Source organism: Charadrius vociferus, unplaced genomic scaffold (assembly GCF_000708025.1).
Source record: "Charadrius vociferus isolate BGI_N301 unplaced genomic scaffold, ASM70802v2 scaffold51, whole genome shotgun sequence".
Taxonomy (NCBI): Eukaryota; Metazoa; Chordata; class Aves; order Charadriiformes; family Charadriidae; genus Charadrius; species Charadrius vociferus.
Genome location: NW_009646939.1, coordinates 4,921,844 through 4,940,831, shown reverse-complemented (window position 1 = coordinate 4,940,831; position 18,988 = coordinate 4,921,844). Strand labels below are relative to the sequence as shown.

Sequence of the window (18,988 nt, the reverse complement as noted above, 5' to 3'; positions counted from 1 at the left end):
AATGCTATCTGCTCTGGTGCATAATGAGCGAGCTGCAACAGAGAGCAGGACCTGGGGAAGAGGTGAAGAACGATTTGGAGGGGTATCACGTATCCTTGCCTGTGGCTAATGAAAACAGCTCCTTTCTTTGAGAAGACTAACGGCTTCGCCTCCTTCACATACCCACACCATCAGCCTTATTTCATTTGCAAACAAACAAAAGAGAAATTAAGACAATTGCTCACTTGCTATATAAATGCATACATTCTATATATCTAACGTTGGTGAGTCAAACTGAAAACGTCCTTGCAATTGCAGAGGGATGCTGTTCTTGCGGGTGGTTTAGGCAAACAATAACTGACTGTAACAAAGGTTGAACAAAAATCAGGCAAAGGCACTGGGACGTTTTTACAAATCAGGGCCAGTCAGCAGAATACCACTTCAGTTACTGGAACGTGGTTCTTGAGTTCCTCTACACTAACACTGAACACATGCTGTGGCCCTTCCTCTAGGCAGCTCACACTCACACCCATTTCTTCTGCTGCATCCCAATCTAAGTGTCCTGTTCTATTGAGTTTTGCAACTGCAAAGTGTGCTTTGATTCTTAAATCCTCAACCAGTAGCAACAGTAAGGCAAAAACCACCACCACCCCACCACCCCCGCAGTGCAGATCTCTGGTGTACATTCAGTATTTCTTCAACTACTAGCTTAGACTGAAAAGCCTTCCTGCACTTCTCCATCCTGTTGCATGCTTTCATCCATGGGAAATTCACAGAAAACAGAGCCCCAAAGCCTACAGACCTACTCTGAGCAGCATGCCTGAAGCAGAGCTGGAGATGGCCTCTGCTCCTCCAGAGAGCCCTTCTAGCATTTCTGTTGGTGATCGGGCTCCATTTGTATTAGCAATGGAAGGATGGTATTGGAAAAGAAAAAATAAAGAAAAGATGAAATCTGTCTTTGCTCTCAAGGACTACAATATAAACCTTTCATTTATTCAGTGCTGGAAATCTCCATCGCAAGAAGTGGGAGCACTGTGCATTGATCCAACACAGAATTAGCAATAGAAATGATGTATGACTCTTTTTAGCAAAGAAAAGACAGAAATACAAAGATCCTTTGTAGACATTGTTGAATACCTCAGAGTGTTCCCTAAATCTTAGTGTGGCCTCTGCAACTTTTACAGAGGCTATTTTGAAGTCCTATCCAGTGCATAATGCTGCTAGAAATCTTTTCTCTCTCTGCTTGCTTCCATACATTAACTGACATGAGATTAACACATACTAATTCTCTAAAAAGAAAAAAAAAAGAAAAAAAAATATTATTTGAGTGTGAAACTGGAGGAACACTGTCAGAAATGGCTTAGATTTTAATTAGTGCTAGAGAAGTTGAACAAAACTCGAGAAGCCTTGAAAGAAACCCACAAATAAATGCATGTCTTAAGACTTTCATGGCTGTCGAGCCTACCGGTGTTCTTTTCCCTCAATATTTGCTCTTTCTTGGTGTGAATGCTGAATAATTAAACAAGTCATTTGAGGGAGAACAAAGCTTTTTGACAAAAGTGATTTTGCCTTTTAATTTTCAGAATCAAGTACGCTGTAGGGAGTGTGATAGTATTAATTCTGCTATTAATTTAAATTACAGATATTCTATAAAGCTGAACAGTTGTTCAGTAATGGTGCAGCACTACTGCTTAATGTCAGAAGAACAACAGGATTTAGTCTTTCTAAGACTAGAAATTTAAAAACTTTTAAGCTGTAGTCCTGGCTCTCCCAGCAAGCTTCTGAAAAGTCTTGAATGCAATATTCAGTGACAGAATCCTCCTCCAGCAGTAGGGGAATGAAATCCAGGGTGCAAAATTTGAGGTGGGAAAATCCCTGTGGGTAGCTAACAGAAAACGCTGAGGAGGAGGATGGGGCTAATCTTAATCACACACCATATATGGTGATATATGGTGATTTCAATGGTGAAATACTACAAAGCAAGACCTTAAACTTGCAAAAAGAGAACATAAAATATATAATCAGAACTAAGTGAGTTTCTTGCTTTATGCCTTTCTTTTTCAAGCACTTAATTCTCTGTTCCTTCACACCTTTAAAGAAAGCACTGTAAGAAAGATGGGGACCGTCCCTGAACAGCAGAGATCCTGGTGAGCAGTTCCACTGCAGTGCACAACATGGGTTAAAACCCCCTCAGGTCAAGGCATCCACGTTTCTCATACCACGGGAATGCCTAAAGTTGGAACCAGATCATAAAATCAAATTTAAAAAAAAAAACCAACACCCCCACCCCCCCAAAAAAAAAAAAACCCACAAAACCACAAGGGCTCCTTTCTCCTCCAGGTGTGATTTAAGAGGAAAAAAAAAAACAAAACAAAAAAAACAAACCCAAAACCCAAGCCTGAGGAGTAGCCCCCTAGATTTGCTACAGGCGCTTCCATGGCATATCCATCAGAAGAAGTCTTGCTGGCAGGAGGAGCGCTTAACTCTGCCTTGCAGATGCTCTTGGTTTGAGACACTCAGTACAGTCCGAATGGAAGCGCTTGTAGGTAAAGCTTTAAGTTTCTGGGCAACTTAAACATAAAATACTTGGATAGAATCTAATAATATGGGTGTGGATCACTCCATGATCACAATTTTGAACTTAGTCCTCCTACTGCAATTGCTGCAAACTCCTTCTTGATCTGGCCCTACCATTTCATAAAATGCTTTTAAATTTCAAAGCCTTACATAAACATTAATTAACACAGCACTACGCTTAAGTACCTAAAACAGTAGAATTCTGTCCCTCCTGTTCCTGTCAAGCCCCTGTAAAAATGACACACATACCCCCTGCAATGCTTTTCAGGAGAAACAGTATCTGCTGTAATAAAAAAAAATAGCATTAAACACAGATGGACACCTTCAGTACAAATCTGTTTCAGCAGTGCAGCAAGCAATTACTGTCGGAGAAATAGTTTCTTCAGATAATTAGATACTTAAAAATTGAAGTTGTTTATGTTTATATAAGCACAGAAATTATACGTGGAATTATGCAAACAAATCTCTCATGGACCACGAGCTCCTGTCAGGTTGCTAATGAAGGCAGAATGCTGCAATCTTTCTTTATAAAGTCCTCTAATGACCATGATAACAAACCAATTTTTTTTTTTAGTGCTGCACATTTCCCTTCCTGCTTTTTTTTTTTTTCCTCTTGGTATCAGTTTATAGTGACAAATGCTTTCAGAAGACAAAGAGGATGAAAGAGACTTGACGATAACACTCTTCAATTATGCTGACACCTAAATGATTAAATTAAGGAGAAATTTGGTATTTCATTGTCAATTTGACTCTGATTTCTACCTAAACAAATTTATGGACTACGTTAAGGTACATTTTGTCTTCGCTTAAAATTTGTTTCAGGGATGCATTAAAGGGACAATTACCTCTTTTTCCTTACTGGAAGCTGTAAAGGCTAATAATACAGTACTCCATCAGAAATATTACCTTTCCTTCAAGACAAGCATTCGCTGTTTACAAAAGATCCCTGGATACTTATTAAGAAAGGACTCTACATCCAGGCAGTGTTCAGATATATACTTTCCTCATGTAACGACTTCCTTGTGCCCATGGTGCTACTGTACACAACCAACTATTTTGCTTGTAGGAAAAAGCAGAGATTTCCTATGCAATCTGAGCCTTCCCGTGCTGTCTGGGCACTGAAACAAGTTATAATGGCAACATTTGTTGATTCTCAAATGAGAAATCCTAAAACCATTACATTAATTGCAGAAATTAAAGACCATCTAATTATGCCAAATACCATCTTATTTTCTCTGGAAATATTACAGTGTAAACTTCTGACTGGAAGACTTTTCAACTGAATACTATAGGTCTAGCTTTAATCTCCTTAAAAGATGATCTTCGTTGCTGATGCAAAACACATGCCACAGATTTTTACCTTACAACTGTGTGGTCAACCAAGCCAACTGCCTTTTAGAACTATGGCCCAAACAAGAATCTAAGTATTATTTTATCAATAACATTTCTCTTGAACTATGGAAATATCTGGAAGACATACAACAATGAACCAAAGTAGGAGAAAATCATGTAATTTGTTGCAACTTGTTAATTTGTGAATAGTTGCATATCCCAAAGTAATACTCATGTACTTATCCAGCTCATGTTTATGAAGCACTTTAAAGACAAAAAATCCTCGAAGTGCACAGCACTTGCTATAATGAAAGAAAATACACACGCAGATATAAAAATAATACATTCATTGCTGATTTCTTCCATCATGATAAAATAGAAATCATTACTGATTTATCATCAATACATCTCTATTTTTCTATTCACACAATAACTAGGATTGAAAGCATTTGAAAATATCAATATAGAAATAATTACTGAAGAATGAAATACTGATAATGCTAAACGTGTAATTTATAGAGTGCTACTAGAGGGGAGTACAGAAATAATATTTTCTTCTGTGTGGTTACAGAACTGGGCATTTCACAGTATCTTAAGTATGATCTGTTATATCGTGCAGAAATGACTAATAGCAGCATAACCAAGTAGTTTGAGAAATGACCATAATGGTTTTGAGAACAGCTGCCTGAACATGTCCTAAGAATACAATTACAACATCCTACTCGTGCCATGGTGTGACAGACACCGGCTTGGACCCTGGCCCCACTCAACGGCAACACTTCAAAAAACCTTGCATTGCGCAGGACTGGACACAAGAATGGTGCAGAAGAAGCATAATGAAGAAGAACAACGATGGTATGTAATTGAGTGAAGTATTTCTGTTTACAGACCATGCTACCACACCGTCAGATACCACATTTTGGCTTGAACAGAAACGAATGTACTTCAAATGGCAGAGATTTTTATAAAATCTTCATGGACAACTCTCTTTGTACCAGGCTTCTCCTAGAAATGGGTCACTTATGTTCTCATACAAGCCAGCACTTAAGGAAAAAAATAAAAAATAGAAAAGGTAAATAAGCACACAAAAATTTCTTATCCTTCTCTCCAAATGATTTATTGCTATCAGAGCTCTAATCTAATTTTAGGTGAGCTCATCTTTTTTTCTGCCCTGGAGCCATTTTAACTTAATATTGCTCTCCTTCCAGAGCCACAAGAGAGTACAGGCTCCCTCGGCCACCACAGATGCTGTGCTGACATTTTACTTTAGCTGTTTGCTGTAAAAGTCATCAATGTCGCTCTGCTCCAGAAGAGACCTTTTCTAAGAAAAATGAAAACAAATTGCTGGCATTAGATCAAACTTTGACCTCTGCAGCCCAAAGCGGGGAAAGTAAGAGCCGAACTCCTTGCTGCTGCTTTGAAAGCTTCCAAAAGCTCCTCCAAGCAGGCAAACTTTTGTATTTTAATAAAACATTTTCTGAGCTGCCACGTTGAGGCTACCTCCCTGTTCCCGCTTGCCGTATGAGCCAGCCAGCAAGTACAGGCAGACAGCGTGGGCTCCCACGAGCCCGCCCTCATTGTAGGCATCCCCTCTCCGAAGCAGCAGCAAGTGTTGTGAGGTCTTTGGGGAAACCATTTCAGAAATCATCCTTTTGCTTGCCTCCTTCCCATCTGTTCCCCCTTCCCGTCCTCAACATCCTCTGTTTCACCAGCGCTATTCTGCTGCACGTCTTCATTTTCCTGCCCCTAGTTATCCCCGGCTCCTGCCACAACCTGCTCACGTGCTGATTTGAAGCTAAGTCTGCACGGGAAGGGAAAGTGCTCTGAAATGCTCACTTGTTGATTGCTATTTTTCAGTCACGTACAAGTTTCTAGGAAGATTTAGAAGTTTTTGTAGTGGTTTTGTGGTTTGTTTGTTTATTTTTCTTTAAAAAAAAAAAACAACCAACAACTGGTTTCTGAAGGAAAAATGAGCATGATTACTCTGCCAGTTTTCCCTCAAATAACCCTCAGAGTAACTTTTTGAGCTCGTCATCTAATTTCTATCACGTTTGACACGGAGATGGAAGCTGCAAAGACATAACATTTCTAAAGTTTCATAAAAATCAGTGGCTTGAAAGAGGAGAGGCTCGTCCCAGCTCACCTGACTGACTCTCAAAAGGCTGCGTTACGAGCTAATAGTTAATTGCTCTGTTTAGGTGCCACTGGTCAATCTGTTGCGGTGCCATTACACTGTCTCCTGCTCAGCAAGCAGCTACTGGGCACTGAAGAGGAACCAAGAGGGATGATGATTTTGCAGGTAGGCTGAGGCCACAGGGCACACAAGGAGCAAAACCTATGTGTGTGGGCAGGCTCATGGGAAGAAAAGCAGATGCAGCGACACTGGGCATGAAACCACCTGAAACCATCACTGAATCATTTGGGTTTGTGGTGTCTTGGTGCTTACAGTGAACTTCCTGCAATAAATCTGGAGCAAAAAATAATATACTTGCCTATATTTTAATTCCTCTTTTATTTTAGGACAAATTCTGTGACATTTTGGAAAGGTAGTTATTTTTCAAATGCCAAGTGGTGCAGTGGAACATAAATTTGAATGATCCTTACACCGTATCTCCAAGAGAAGATCTGTAGGAAACTGCAAGCTGCTTCCTGGCATGCCTATCGCATGCTCGGACGGCGTTATGGGAAGGGATGTATCTGAGCCCAAAGGGATGAACCAGCTTGAGGAATCTGTTCTTAGCCAAGTCTCAAGATCTGAGAATAGCTAAATGCTTAAAATCATTGCCACAGCAGGGAGCCTAAACCATAGTCACAATGTTTTCGTTTTTAAAGGAGAGATAAGAATAATGTTTCCAACTGAGCAGGCAGCTGAAAGAGCGAATTGCAGCAGGGAAAGACTGACATGCTAGAGATTTTACATAAACTCTTTGACTCATGTTTTCCAAACATGGAAGGAAAACAATGCAGTAAACACAGAAACAAAATTAGCATTTGCATCTCTGCATTGTCTGCACTCAAATGTAACAGCTCCTGTGCTTCGACATATTTTTTAAAACTAGGATTTCGTCAATATCAAATAGCTGGATACTCTCCAGAACATCACTCAAGTGCTTCAGGCCCTCTCTTGTGCACTTCATTTACCATAATCTCCACTATGCTATGGATGTAGCATTAAATTGATAAATACGTTTTTATGCCAACACACCAGACCCAGATAATGTCATCTAAGTTGATTTGCACTTAGGTTCAAAGACCCGCTACACAGAGATAATAAATATGGTACCAGATTGCCAGGCAGAAGTCGGAAGACCTTTATGCAGTGTTCTCACCCCTTTCTCTCTCAGGAATGAATAAATACAAGTTTACGAAAGCAGACACAGTCAGCCACCGCAACACTGACCAAAACACTCATTTTATTAGAAAGTAGAACAGCTTTTAAAAAAAAAAAAAAGTAATCAATTGCTTAGTTATAGCTGTGTTTGCCATGTCTTTGTTTCCCTGAGCACCTGAGAGAGCATGAACAAAATTGCCAGCAGTCGCATTACAGGGACAGGTTGACAGGCTGGACGACCCCATAAGTCTTGTTCATGTCTCACGTCTGGGCTCTTGACTTGCATGTTAAAACACTTTCATATCAATGCCTCTGCAGGGAACGTGCTTTGCCATTCAGAAGGGTTTCTGCCAAACCCAGACATAAAGATGAATGCTTTGTCCTACCTGCCACGTTGGTGATTGCAAACCCTACCGGGAAACAATACCCCCCCACCACCTTGGAGTTACTGTCTGAGACACCCTACAAGGAAAGGTGTGCACTAAAGAAATACACAATCAACAACTTTTAAAAAAAAAAATAATCTCCAAACCAGAAGAACTATTTATTCCCTTGAAATGCGAGGACCTTTTCATGAGCACAAGCCCTGCCCTCCCCCAACACACACCAGCCCAACGCTGCCTACGTCCCTCTTACTCTGGTGTCATCAGGAGTGGCATGACACAGCAGGAAAAGAGACCGGTTCACTGTGAGACCTGCTACTCACTCTCTTACAGTGTAACGGCCCCCCTTCCAGCCGCACGTCGCTGTGGGAAGCTGGTCCTGATGGGCACCAACAATACGGACCACCTCGCCGCTCCTCAGGCTCAGGGAGAGCAGAAGGTGGTGGAGCACGACTGACCCTTCTGCATCACTGCAAACCTGTCCACTATGTAGAGTCTTACAAACCATTTAGGGAGTTTGCATGATGAAGTACAAACCGCAACGGTTGGCTTGAACATGCAATGTGACTGCTCACACCGGTTCCCTCCCGCCTCTCTCCGTGACCCATCACATGGAGCATGGATACTGAGGACATGGCACTGCGTGCAGGACAGCAGTGGTGGAGAACACAACCTCCTCTCTTCCTTTGCTCGGTATCCCTGGAAATGTTCAAGTCCAGGTCGGATGGGGATTTGAGCAACTTGGTCCGGTGGAAGGTGTCCCTGCCCATGTCAGGGGGGTTAGAACTAGATGATCTTTAAGGTCCTTTCCAACCCAAACCGTTCTATGATTCTATGATCTCCAAGCAAAGGGTTTCTCAATTTGTAATTTTAAGCGTATTTTCAAACAGAACAGCGACGAGCTTTTTCCTCTGCTGCTCAAATTCAAAATTAAAACACAACCAATAGGTTTCACCAGCAAAGCCACAGTGAGCAGCTAAAGAAATGAGTAACAGATGTAAATACCTGCTTGCTGTGCAGTCTGTGGGATCTGTTGACTCCGCTGTGCATTGTACTGAACTGAGGCAATGGGTCTGTACTGCTGAGTTGTTGAGGTAGGGTACTGACCAGATGGGTAATAATACACTGGCATCTGCAAAGAAAGAGAACAGCAACTAACTACGGACTTTAAAGCTCAAAGATTCACAAAATAAAACAAAACAGGAAGGGGAACAAGAGTTCAAGTCAGGCATATTAGTGATAACAGTAATCAAGAGGACAGGTTTGCATTGTCTCTTCAAGAACTGCTGCTTGCTTTCAGCTTTGTTAGGAAAAGGGCTATCAGTGCCCAAATTTCTTCTCAGATACTTTAAGAAACAGAAGAAAAAGAATTTTAATTGACAGATACAAAACCATAAAGGATGCATAAAAAGCACAGTAAAATATCAAATGCTGCAGAAAAGTGGATGCAAACACCACCTTCCATATCATCATAATACATATAGACAGCATATTGAACCATTAAGTGAACTCTGGAGAAAATGGTCAATTTGAAGCAAAGAATGGCCTGGAGTAAAAAATATATAGAAGTGAGATAGGGGGAAAGATGGAGCGTGTGTGCCCTTAACACTTGTAAGAAACGATTATTAAATTCATGCTTTTGTTTAACAGCTACATCCTTCCTTACATGACCGTTTCCCTGTAAAGCCTCTCTCACACTTGCTGTGAATACAATTACAGCTCAAAAAACAATCATAGCTGTTTTCTTGCAGGAGCTGAGGGTAGGCGTTGAGTCAGCAAGTTCTGCTAGGTGGGCTTCTTTTTTCTATTATTATCGTCATTACAGAGCAATGTGTACTACATCACCTTAACAAGCAAGCGAACATGGAAGTTTACAGGTGACTGCAGCTAAAGGTTTTTCCTATACATCCTGCCCCACCATTACTGAGACATTTGAGCTAAACAGTTTTCAACTGACCCTTGGAAAGTTCAAAGCACTCAAAATTTTTCATTTTCAGCTGCAGTGGATTCCGTGGGTATGTGCCAGTTCAGCAGCGTGCGATATCAACAAACTGCAGAGGCCAAAGGCTTGGGAGAACGTTGCTCCTCTTGTGACTTCTGCCATATCTGTCAGCATTTCTTTATAAATCATACAATTATTTTTTTTCTTTGTGTGTAGCATTTATCCTACTCATATATATGCACAGAGTCATACAAAATGCTTTTGTTTTTTTTTTTTTCTTTTTTTCATACAAAAATGAGAACTATTTTTGCCACCTTAATTTGCATGGAGGAAATGTTCTTGGAACAGCTCATTTAACTTGTTTACCCATAAAATAAAGTATTAGAAGAGTAAAGGTACCTGCATCCTTTTGTATACTGGTAGGACATCATAAGAGAGATCAGAAATTTTCCTAGAGACGATGTCAAATGAGAAAGAACAGGCACAGATACAAAAGACTAGGCAAGAAGAGGGTATGGATGGCCAATTTGGCAAGTAGAATACTACTGAATGGGTAAACGTGGTGGGAAAAGTATCAGGATCAAGAAAACTGGGCTCAGCAATGTTGGTGAAGTGAAACCCTCAGACCAACTGACAGTCAATATCACCTGTCAATCACAAGATTAAATACCCATTCATTCTCCAAGGTGTATTCATTTTCTCTTGAATCAACGGAAATCACATAGCTTTTTTTTCTTCTTCTTCTTCTTCTTCTTCTTCTTCTTCTTCTTTTCCCCCCACCCAGGTAATATCAGCCAGATTCAAGCATATGCCAGAAAGGCAAGGTATGTTTCAACTGGAAAATGTTGTAAGCTATCCTCCCTCCAGACAACACCAAGTGACACCTAATGGTTACAGCCTGCCTTCAAGTCATTTGTTTTGTTAAAGACTAAAATAGTAAAAGCAAAATGCCTGTGTAAAATGGACAAAATCACGATGAATTTGTTTCTCTGCAAAGAAAAGCCACAAGGTATAGGGAAGTTGACCCAGATATTTCAGGTGCAAAAAAAAAATCACTCTGTAAACATCATAGCAGTGTAAATAAGGGATCTGGCAATTCAGTGTGATAAACTCATCTTGTGGAAACCTCTACAATAGAAGACTTGAAAGAAGTGGCAAGACTCAACCTAAATAAAGTCAATGCAAATAGCTGATCCTGCCTTGGAGGAAGGGAACGGAGCAAAAATCCTCTCAAATATTCTTTAATTTCTATTACCGTATTCTACAAATTAAAGAATATTAAACCCCTGTGGAAATACTCTCACTTCTCCCGGCTGCAGTTTAATCTCACTTGAAGGATTTAAAGTTACTTGATTGACCCTCAACTTCCTCATTTTCCTTGTGCAGACAAGCCCCTAGATATCTGAAAATACATGAGCATATGAGAACAATGTGAATTATCTCTTGTGAAAAGATTCTGTAGGTATTAACTTTAAAACATAGCCTAAAGAGTATAGGTTCTGAAGTGAACACTCTTAGCACAAAAACATATACGTACACCGAAGCGTTGAGAGTTATTTGGAAACAGGTATTTATTTTTACCACACAGACAACACCTCAGAGTTGGTCAAAGGATTTTCTCCTTTTCTCTCATTTTCTCAATTCATTGGAATACATTTGTTATATACCCATTTAGAAGCTTATCAGAGTGTAATCTATCAGCCTGAAAAAATGTTAGTAGTAGGAGCATCGGTTAAAAAAAATCATTCAATTTCAAAAGATTAATGGATCAATTTGCTAGTAATCATGCACACAACTTGCAAAGAAGAGGTTTGGTTTGGGGTTTGCTTTTTGTTTTGTTTGGGGTTTTTTTTTAAGAGATCAGACATTAAAAGAAGGGGTTGGTGTAAAATACAGACATAGATAAAATAGGTCTTTCGTGGTTGAGGGGTTCGGAAGGATCTGTTTTCATTTATCTTGAGTACATCTCTACATCAGTAGTTGAAACACTTTATTTGTCCTTTCTGATATTACTTTAGTGAACAGCGGAATTAGAGGGATCAGAGACAACAAGTATCACTTACATTATCTACTCTGATCCTCTTGAATTTTTTAGTTTCTCATTACGTCAGTGATACTAACACCTCTGCTTATGTGCTCTTCAACAAAAACCATTCCGTTTCTGTAGCAGCCTACTGACATGCCAGATTATACTTGAATTGCTTTCCCATGTGAACACACAATCTAACCTTGGACCTTTTGCTTGCATAACATATTTCGTTTACAGAATGATGAAGTTTCCACTAAACTGACAAGCATGCCAATATGGTTATCCTAAAAATAAAGAAATAAATATTTTAAAAATATGTCCTTCTAAGACCATAACATAAATAAACACTCTCTTTTTTAGTCTAAAAGCATAGTTCCTTGATCTAAATCCTTGACACTGTGAAAAATCTGCTCCCCCCCGCCCCCCCTTAATAATTACCATAGAAGTAGTTGACAGATGATCCTTAACCCCTTGGATATTCTTATTTTGAAGGTGGATACCCTCCTTATTTGTAGGCTGACCATTCCAATGCATCTCTATTTTTTCTTTCACGTACATCGTTTTCTTTATTGAACTTAAACTGTAACAGGACTAGGCACATCACTTCAGAGACACTCATGGACCAGCACTAACAGGGATTATTTTTTCCTCCTTCTAATGTGTTTTTTTTCTCTAGATGATGGACAGAGAGTCAATACAGCATTGGCTTTCTGCTTTTTTCTGTCTGTGTACATTTTGAAACCCATTGCCAGAGTGGGTCTCCCTTGGGCTGCTCTCTAGGACCATCCCTTAAATTCACAGCTATGTTGTTTATTTCCTCATGGTAGGGATAAGATTCCATGCATCCTTCAGGTTGATTTTACTTTTCTAACCTATCTCCCTACTGACTTACAGCTTGATCTGCCATCAGACAGGTATTCCACCTTCTCTTAATATCACTGAAAACCAGTTAAGTTTATGTTCATCCAGATGATTAGTGAGGCTGACACTATTGCTAATGGCAGCTACAGTTGGAGTGAAGACAACAGAAACCACATTGATGTACAGACACATGGAGGTGCCGGTACTTTCCAGTATCTAACTGACTGGGATCAGTCACCCTTCAAAGATTTTTCTCTCTCCTCTACCCCCTCGTCCTCCATAATAATTATAACAACAGTAGCAAAAAATAATGGCCTGTGTACAACTACAGACATGTCCTCCAATATCATCTTCTGAGATCATAAAAGAAAGACTCACTCACTTGCAGGCACTCCCCAGCCTTTTTCATAACAAGTTTCGTAGAGGAGACATGCTATGAACAAAGATATTGTGTCTTAGGGTAGCTATGGACTCTAGGACAGGGCTTCTACAAAGAGACAGCTAAAATCAATGATGACACAAAATAAATTCAGGTGAAAAATCCCTCAACGTGTATTACTTCTCCCCGACTCTCCAAGAATTCATGCCATCTTATTTTCAGACATCATTTTGCCAGTACAGCTTCCAGAAATAATGAGTCAAAGGTGAAAATAACTTTAAAGGGAGTGTATGCTTTCCCACTGGCATAGTAGTCTCAGTTTTCCCGGCTCTTCGTTTGCAAAGGCAGAGCAATGACAAGCACCAATGACAGAGTGCTGTAAAACCCAAATATGGACCCTCGTTGAAGTGCCCAGGCCCCTAAGTGCTATAGAAGAACCACCAGAAAGAGAAGAATATTGAAAACAGAAGGAAATAGAGAAAGTAAAGATGTATGTTTGCTGTTTGTGATACAGAAAACAAACAGGAATTTGCTGCTGAGAGTCCCTTTCAGCAAACCCAGAGTAATGGTTGGGTTTTGGTTTTGTTTTGTTTTTTGGTTTGTGTGTTTTTGGGTTTTTTTTCCCCCCAATTGTCTGAACAAAGACAGATCATTATTTTCAGGTTATTAAATCATGACTCTGTTGTCAAGCTGGGGAACAGATGTGATGAAAAAAGCAGTTAAAGAAATGCAACAGGTCCTCTCACCACTTCTCAGGCATGTCATTTTTAACTCAGTCTGCTTCTGCTTTGATACAGAGTGGAAGAGAGAATCTTGGAGAGCAGCTGTAGAGCCACGTCTAATTGAACTTTAATACAAAAGCTAATAATTTAATTGCAGTACCTTTGTGTTTGCAGGTTTGGAGAGTATTTCTTTCTCCTCCTTTCCCAAGGAAAGGACCATATGTACAGGACTTCCACCCAAGTTTTCCTCACTCTGATATTTTCCAACAGCCTAGAGGGCCCCACAGCCAACCCACCAGAACCTTATCAGCGATGCATTTACAGGAAGTAATTCACCATTAAAATCAAGCCTCTTTTTTACCGGTATAAATTCAATGGCAACATTTCAGATATAAAAGTACTTCTACATTGATCACATTGACTAATGCATCACAGAATGTTTTGCATGCATTACCATTTTTATTGTCCTTTATTGCACTTTTTTTTTTTTTTTTTCTTTTAAAGCCTGCCTTAGACCACCTGCTTTGGCATCCGAGAGCAGCCTTACCATTGCATGTAAGCCCAAAAGAGTAACAGGTGATTCAGGCTGCCAACAGCCACTGCCACAGTGAAGTTTTCCCACGGGCAGGACAGGGAGTTGGGGTATAGCTGCCCTGCACAGACAGCTGCGCTGTTAGGGTGGAGGAACTATTTCCCCAAGGCTTTGCTCATCTTTTTATAAGAGGAATCCCCTATTGGCTATGTTACACATGCTACAAGTAGTATCCAAACCACCGTGCCACATTCTAGGGCTGAAAAGAATAAATTAGAACTTGAAACGTCCATCACAAGATCCCATCTGTGCATGCAGATGCAGAGAGCTGCTGCCCCCTCTCCCTCCCAGTAGACCAAGGCCACCGCGCTTTCATGGCACAGGGACATGAGAAACAGGGACTGACCCCTTCCTCGCACCCTCTTCCACACAGGTATCTGACAAGGATTTTCTGGAACAGCAACAAGCTGGAGATGAATAGTGCGTGCGGTGCAGCAGATGCAGAGGAAGCTGACAGTGCCAAATTTCTCACTTTTCTACATTCCCCCACCCCACCCCACCCCCTGAGGACAAACCATTCCCCAGTGAAATAAGTGAAGTTGCTTCAACCCCAAAAGATATTTTTCTGCCCTCGGTAACTTTCCACTTTGTTAAAACTTAGGAGGAAAGCACCCATATGTACCATATTTGGGGTAGAGACAGAGACGCAGTGGCCATCAGACTCATCAGTAGGATATTGGTCATATAGCAGCCTATATATGAAAAGACTCCTCCTCATCACTTGTCTGCCGAAGAAGTTCATCTGTCTCTCCAGTAGCACCAGAGCAAGTATTAATGAGGGGAAAAAGCACCTTCACAAAGTAACACTATACCAAATCAAGCAAAAACCCTTCACCCTGCCGCACGTGCAAGGGTGACATCCAACGCTCCGGCCCCAGGTGATGACGGCGCAGCCACACGCAGGCAGGACCTGTGGGCAAACCTGCAGAAGCAACCTCTGCCAAGTCAACCGAGGGCAAGGGGGGGTTCTGGCAGAGACCCCAAGGTGGGCTGCAAACCTGGTCTTACCCGAGGGGGCACAGGAGGAGGCGTGGAGCCTCCCCGCCGCGGCAAGCAGCACCATGCTGCAGCCCCCGCAGCAAACCTCATCCGGCAGTGCCGGGAAATGCATCACTTTGCCTGCTGCCGTGACAGCTTGTAAAACGGAGGCACTCGCATTTATCCGGTTCACTAGAAGTGTCGTAAGGTTTGATTAAATGATGCTTGAAAACACTGAGGGCACCAGGGGGGTTGTACACAAGGAGAGAAGCCTGAACAGCCTCTACTTACTTAGGAGACACAGTCTAGATGGGCACATGGATTCATCAGGGAATTCTGCTCTTCAGGTCGTTTTTTCCTCCCAATTTTTTTTTTTTTTAAATGCTACATTTGGCAAACAGTGAAATCTTTTTGTAGCCATATTTTCAATTAAAAAAAATAATAATTAAATCACATTATATTGAACTTCAGCTCCTTAAAATTATTTTTTTGCAAGCCTTCCCTTCTCTCAGAAAAAATGGCTGCATAGTTTCCAACTACAGAAATTATGGATGTCACAGTCGTCAATGAGATGTGAGCATCCAGTAGTCTTCAGAATTCTTTTATTGTTAATTAGTAATGTAATTAACTAGATCTCTCGCCCACTTAAAACGTTATAACAGTATAAATTCTTCATTACTGTGGCAATACAGAATCCCATTAACAAATGCAACTAGAGATTTTCAGTAAGGAGCGGCAAACAAAAAACCCAGTAGGTTTTATACTACTTTTACATTAAAAGAAAGGGTGAAGTTTTTTTTAAATTTATTTTCATATACTTTCTTCTAAAGGATAAAATGCAAAACAGGAGAAATACTATTAATACCATTTTAAAGTACAGTTTAAATGAAGTTACCTACAACTGGATAAAGAAATTTGGCTTTTTAAAGTGTATGCCTTGAAAATGGTCCAGAAAGTCATCTGTGCATTTTACTTCTTGACAGTAATCACTTTCAATATTCTGTAAAGGTACCCAGGAGACAAGTAGAGATATTTGGTAGCGAACAGTAAAACATAATCAGTCTTCAGGAAGACAGTTAAAATTACTGATCTGTGACATCTCACATGTTCAAGTCAATTAAGTATGATTAACGACTACCCGGGCTGATGTGCATGTTGCTCTTTTGGTACACACACAGGGAAAAAGGACTATGGATATTTACTCACCCTCCTCCTTCATATTCATGTGCAGATGTGTCCCAGAGTATGAACATATGTTTGGAAAATGGTTTGAGGATAGGGAAGGAGTTGCTGAAACCCAGGAAACGATAGAGGCTTTGCAAGTTTCCTGCTGCCTAATAATCTGCTAAGCTTTTACCAGGGGGAAAAAAAAAAAAAAAGGAATAATAATCTAGAATCCGGATAATTTTTTTATATTCTCTTTCTCCTGTTCTAATGAGCACCATGCCAAGCTGGCAGCGAAGGTTTTGCCTACCTGAGCAGGTGGTGGTGGTGGTGGTTGTTGCACGAAGCCCTGGGGCGGCGGTGGCGGCTGCAGCACTTGCTGGGATACTGGTGGACCTGAACCTGTAAAGCCTCCCGGGGGAAGCTGCTGACTTGGGGAGGCCATAATGTAACCCGTCTGCTGGGCAGGCTGCTGCAAGATAGGCGACGGGTAGACAGGACCAGAAGGCGATTCAGGGTTGTCTCCTGATGATTGACGACTTAAGCTCATCTGGTTAAACTGTGTTGTCATGTCATCTCGCTGCAGGGCAAAAGGCAGTAGAAAATGATGTAGGTGCGATGTCTGCAGTAGACACGTGAATTAGCAAAACCAAATCGGTTCAAACAGCGCATGGAGGGGGAAAGGAATCACTCAGCTCAAATACATGCCAAACTTTGCATGGGTATCTACAAAAATGGAGGCAATTAAAATAAAAACCGCTATAAATGCTTTGACAAAGACTTCCAGACTGCAAGGTGAATGGCATCGCTTGGCATAAAAGCCAATTATTTTGGCTTTTACCCTGCCCCCTCCTCTTTTATTCCAAAATGACAAGTGAACTTTACAGTGTTCAAAAGAAGACATTTTAAATATAAAGGGCATGAAAATAACGTTATGAATACCTCTTCCCCCAAACACAGAACTCCTCAGCCAAACACGTGCTGGTAGTTTTACCTGTTTCAAAACAATCCCAAGAAGAATCCAGTAGGATTCAGGTGCAGACCTTTTCCTTTTTGGACTGTTTTGAAAAGCCAAGGTTGTAAACATAGAGAAGGTAAAAAAAAGCTAAGTCTTCAGTTGCTATTTCAAGGCTTTTTATTCAGTGTTGGAAAGAAACAAGCACTTTATTTGACTGGAGGGGCCGGGGGGCGAATAAATCTATGGTAGGATGAACGTACCAAATAAAGTCAATGGACCTAAGTCTCATTACATGCTGGTAATGATACAAGGATTCCAGACAGTAACTCTTCAGCCTTGCAAAAAGATCCATACTAATCAATGCTCTCAAGTTTATTCTGTGAAGGTCAAAGATTTACAAATTTGGTTCCATGCATCTTCATTTGTGTCCACACCATAAGACTTTTAAATACTCAATATTAAAACGTACTCTATATGGCAATAAATCCAGCATAAAACTCTATTGTCTGCTAATATGCAGATTACGGTCCTTTCCTTATATCCCCTCACAGGTAGGGAATAAGCACTATGAAAGTGCTTTTTACTTAGAACATCCATGCTATTTTTTAGAAGGAGCCTCTTCGATTTTGTTCACATCCCTGTGGTGTTCACTTTCCAAAACCATCCTGCACAATGTATTTATTGGCTGGAAACTTCAAAATAGAGAAAAACGGAAAAAAAAGTTTGTTTGTGGAAAGCACTGCCAGAGACTGCACAGAGACTCACCCTCCCACTTGGAGAGCAGATGCCACGGGCCAACATTTTAAACACTCCTGGCAGATCTTCAGGTAGTGGAAGAAAGCAATGCTATTAACTTTACCATCATCCTACATCCATATTCAGGCAAACAAGTTGTCTGTTTGAAATTGTTTCTTTAGAAAGCTAGGATATTTGTTACCTGGATGGCAAATGACAGCAAACAGATTCTACACTGAACCTGGAATGTCTCTGGATTCACACAGTAGAGACCAAGAGTTTCAAAACCCTCTAGTTTATACATTGTGTGTATAATGTAATGTACTTTGGAGACATTGATTCAGGTGAAGTTTAACTATTAAATTAACCACAAAAACATCAGCCTTCCTATGACTATCACTAGAACAATCTGAGACGCCTGCAAGACACTTTTCAAGAGAAGTAGCACTGAGATATGCAACTTCTGTTCAGCATAGAACATTTTTTTAATTGTCCTTTAAATGGTACCGCTCATCTACCAGGGCATTAATAACACTATTTTAGCTGCAAGGATCCGTTCAGCTTTGTTTCCATCTCTTACTGTAACTACGTGACATCTCTGCCTTGGGAAAAAAAAAAAAATCAGTCATAAACAAGATTACCAGAGCAAGAGAGAAAAATAACAGAAAAAACCCCATCTTGTAGTGCCTCTTAAAATGTCAGCTTCATTTTACAACAGTATAATCTTAGCCCTGTAAGCACCAAGCCAGATTCAGACTCCAGAAGAGCACTCTATTTTTATTATATGTCCATTGGTGCTTTGTCATGCTGCACAGCATACCACACCTTTTGCAGCTGGTTCACTGCTACTGTGTTTTCTAAGTGCTCTGGTATCATCAGGGAATAAATCCAGGCAGTGGATTTAGCATACTGATAAAATAATATAAAATAAAAAATAATTATTTCTAGAGGTCTCTTCTCCAGTCTTTGTGGACATGAAAAGGGGGATAACCCAAACCTGAAATGCCCAAGTTAGCAATTTAAGCC

At 40.5% G+C, this 18,988-nt stretch overlaps 1 protein-coding gene across 1 annotated transcript in view; it reads right to left on the bottom strand.

Moving 5' to 3' along the window:
• The window catches only part of ARPP21 (cAMP-regulated phosphoprotein, 21kDa), a 106,333-nt gene that overhangs the window by 30,681 nt on the left and 56,664 nt on the right, over window positions 1-18,988 (bottom strand). The window contains exons 18-19 of the mRNA XM_009894998.1: window positions 16,580-16,849; window positions 8,608-8,734 (exon numbers count right to left, since the gene is read on the bottom strand). Of these exons, the coding sequence (XP_009893300.1) occupies window positions 8,608-8,734; window positions 16,580-16,849 (397 nt within the window). The remainder of the gene's footprint in view (window positions 1-8,607; window positions 8,735-16,579; window positions 16,850-18,988) is intronic.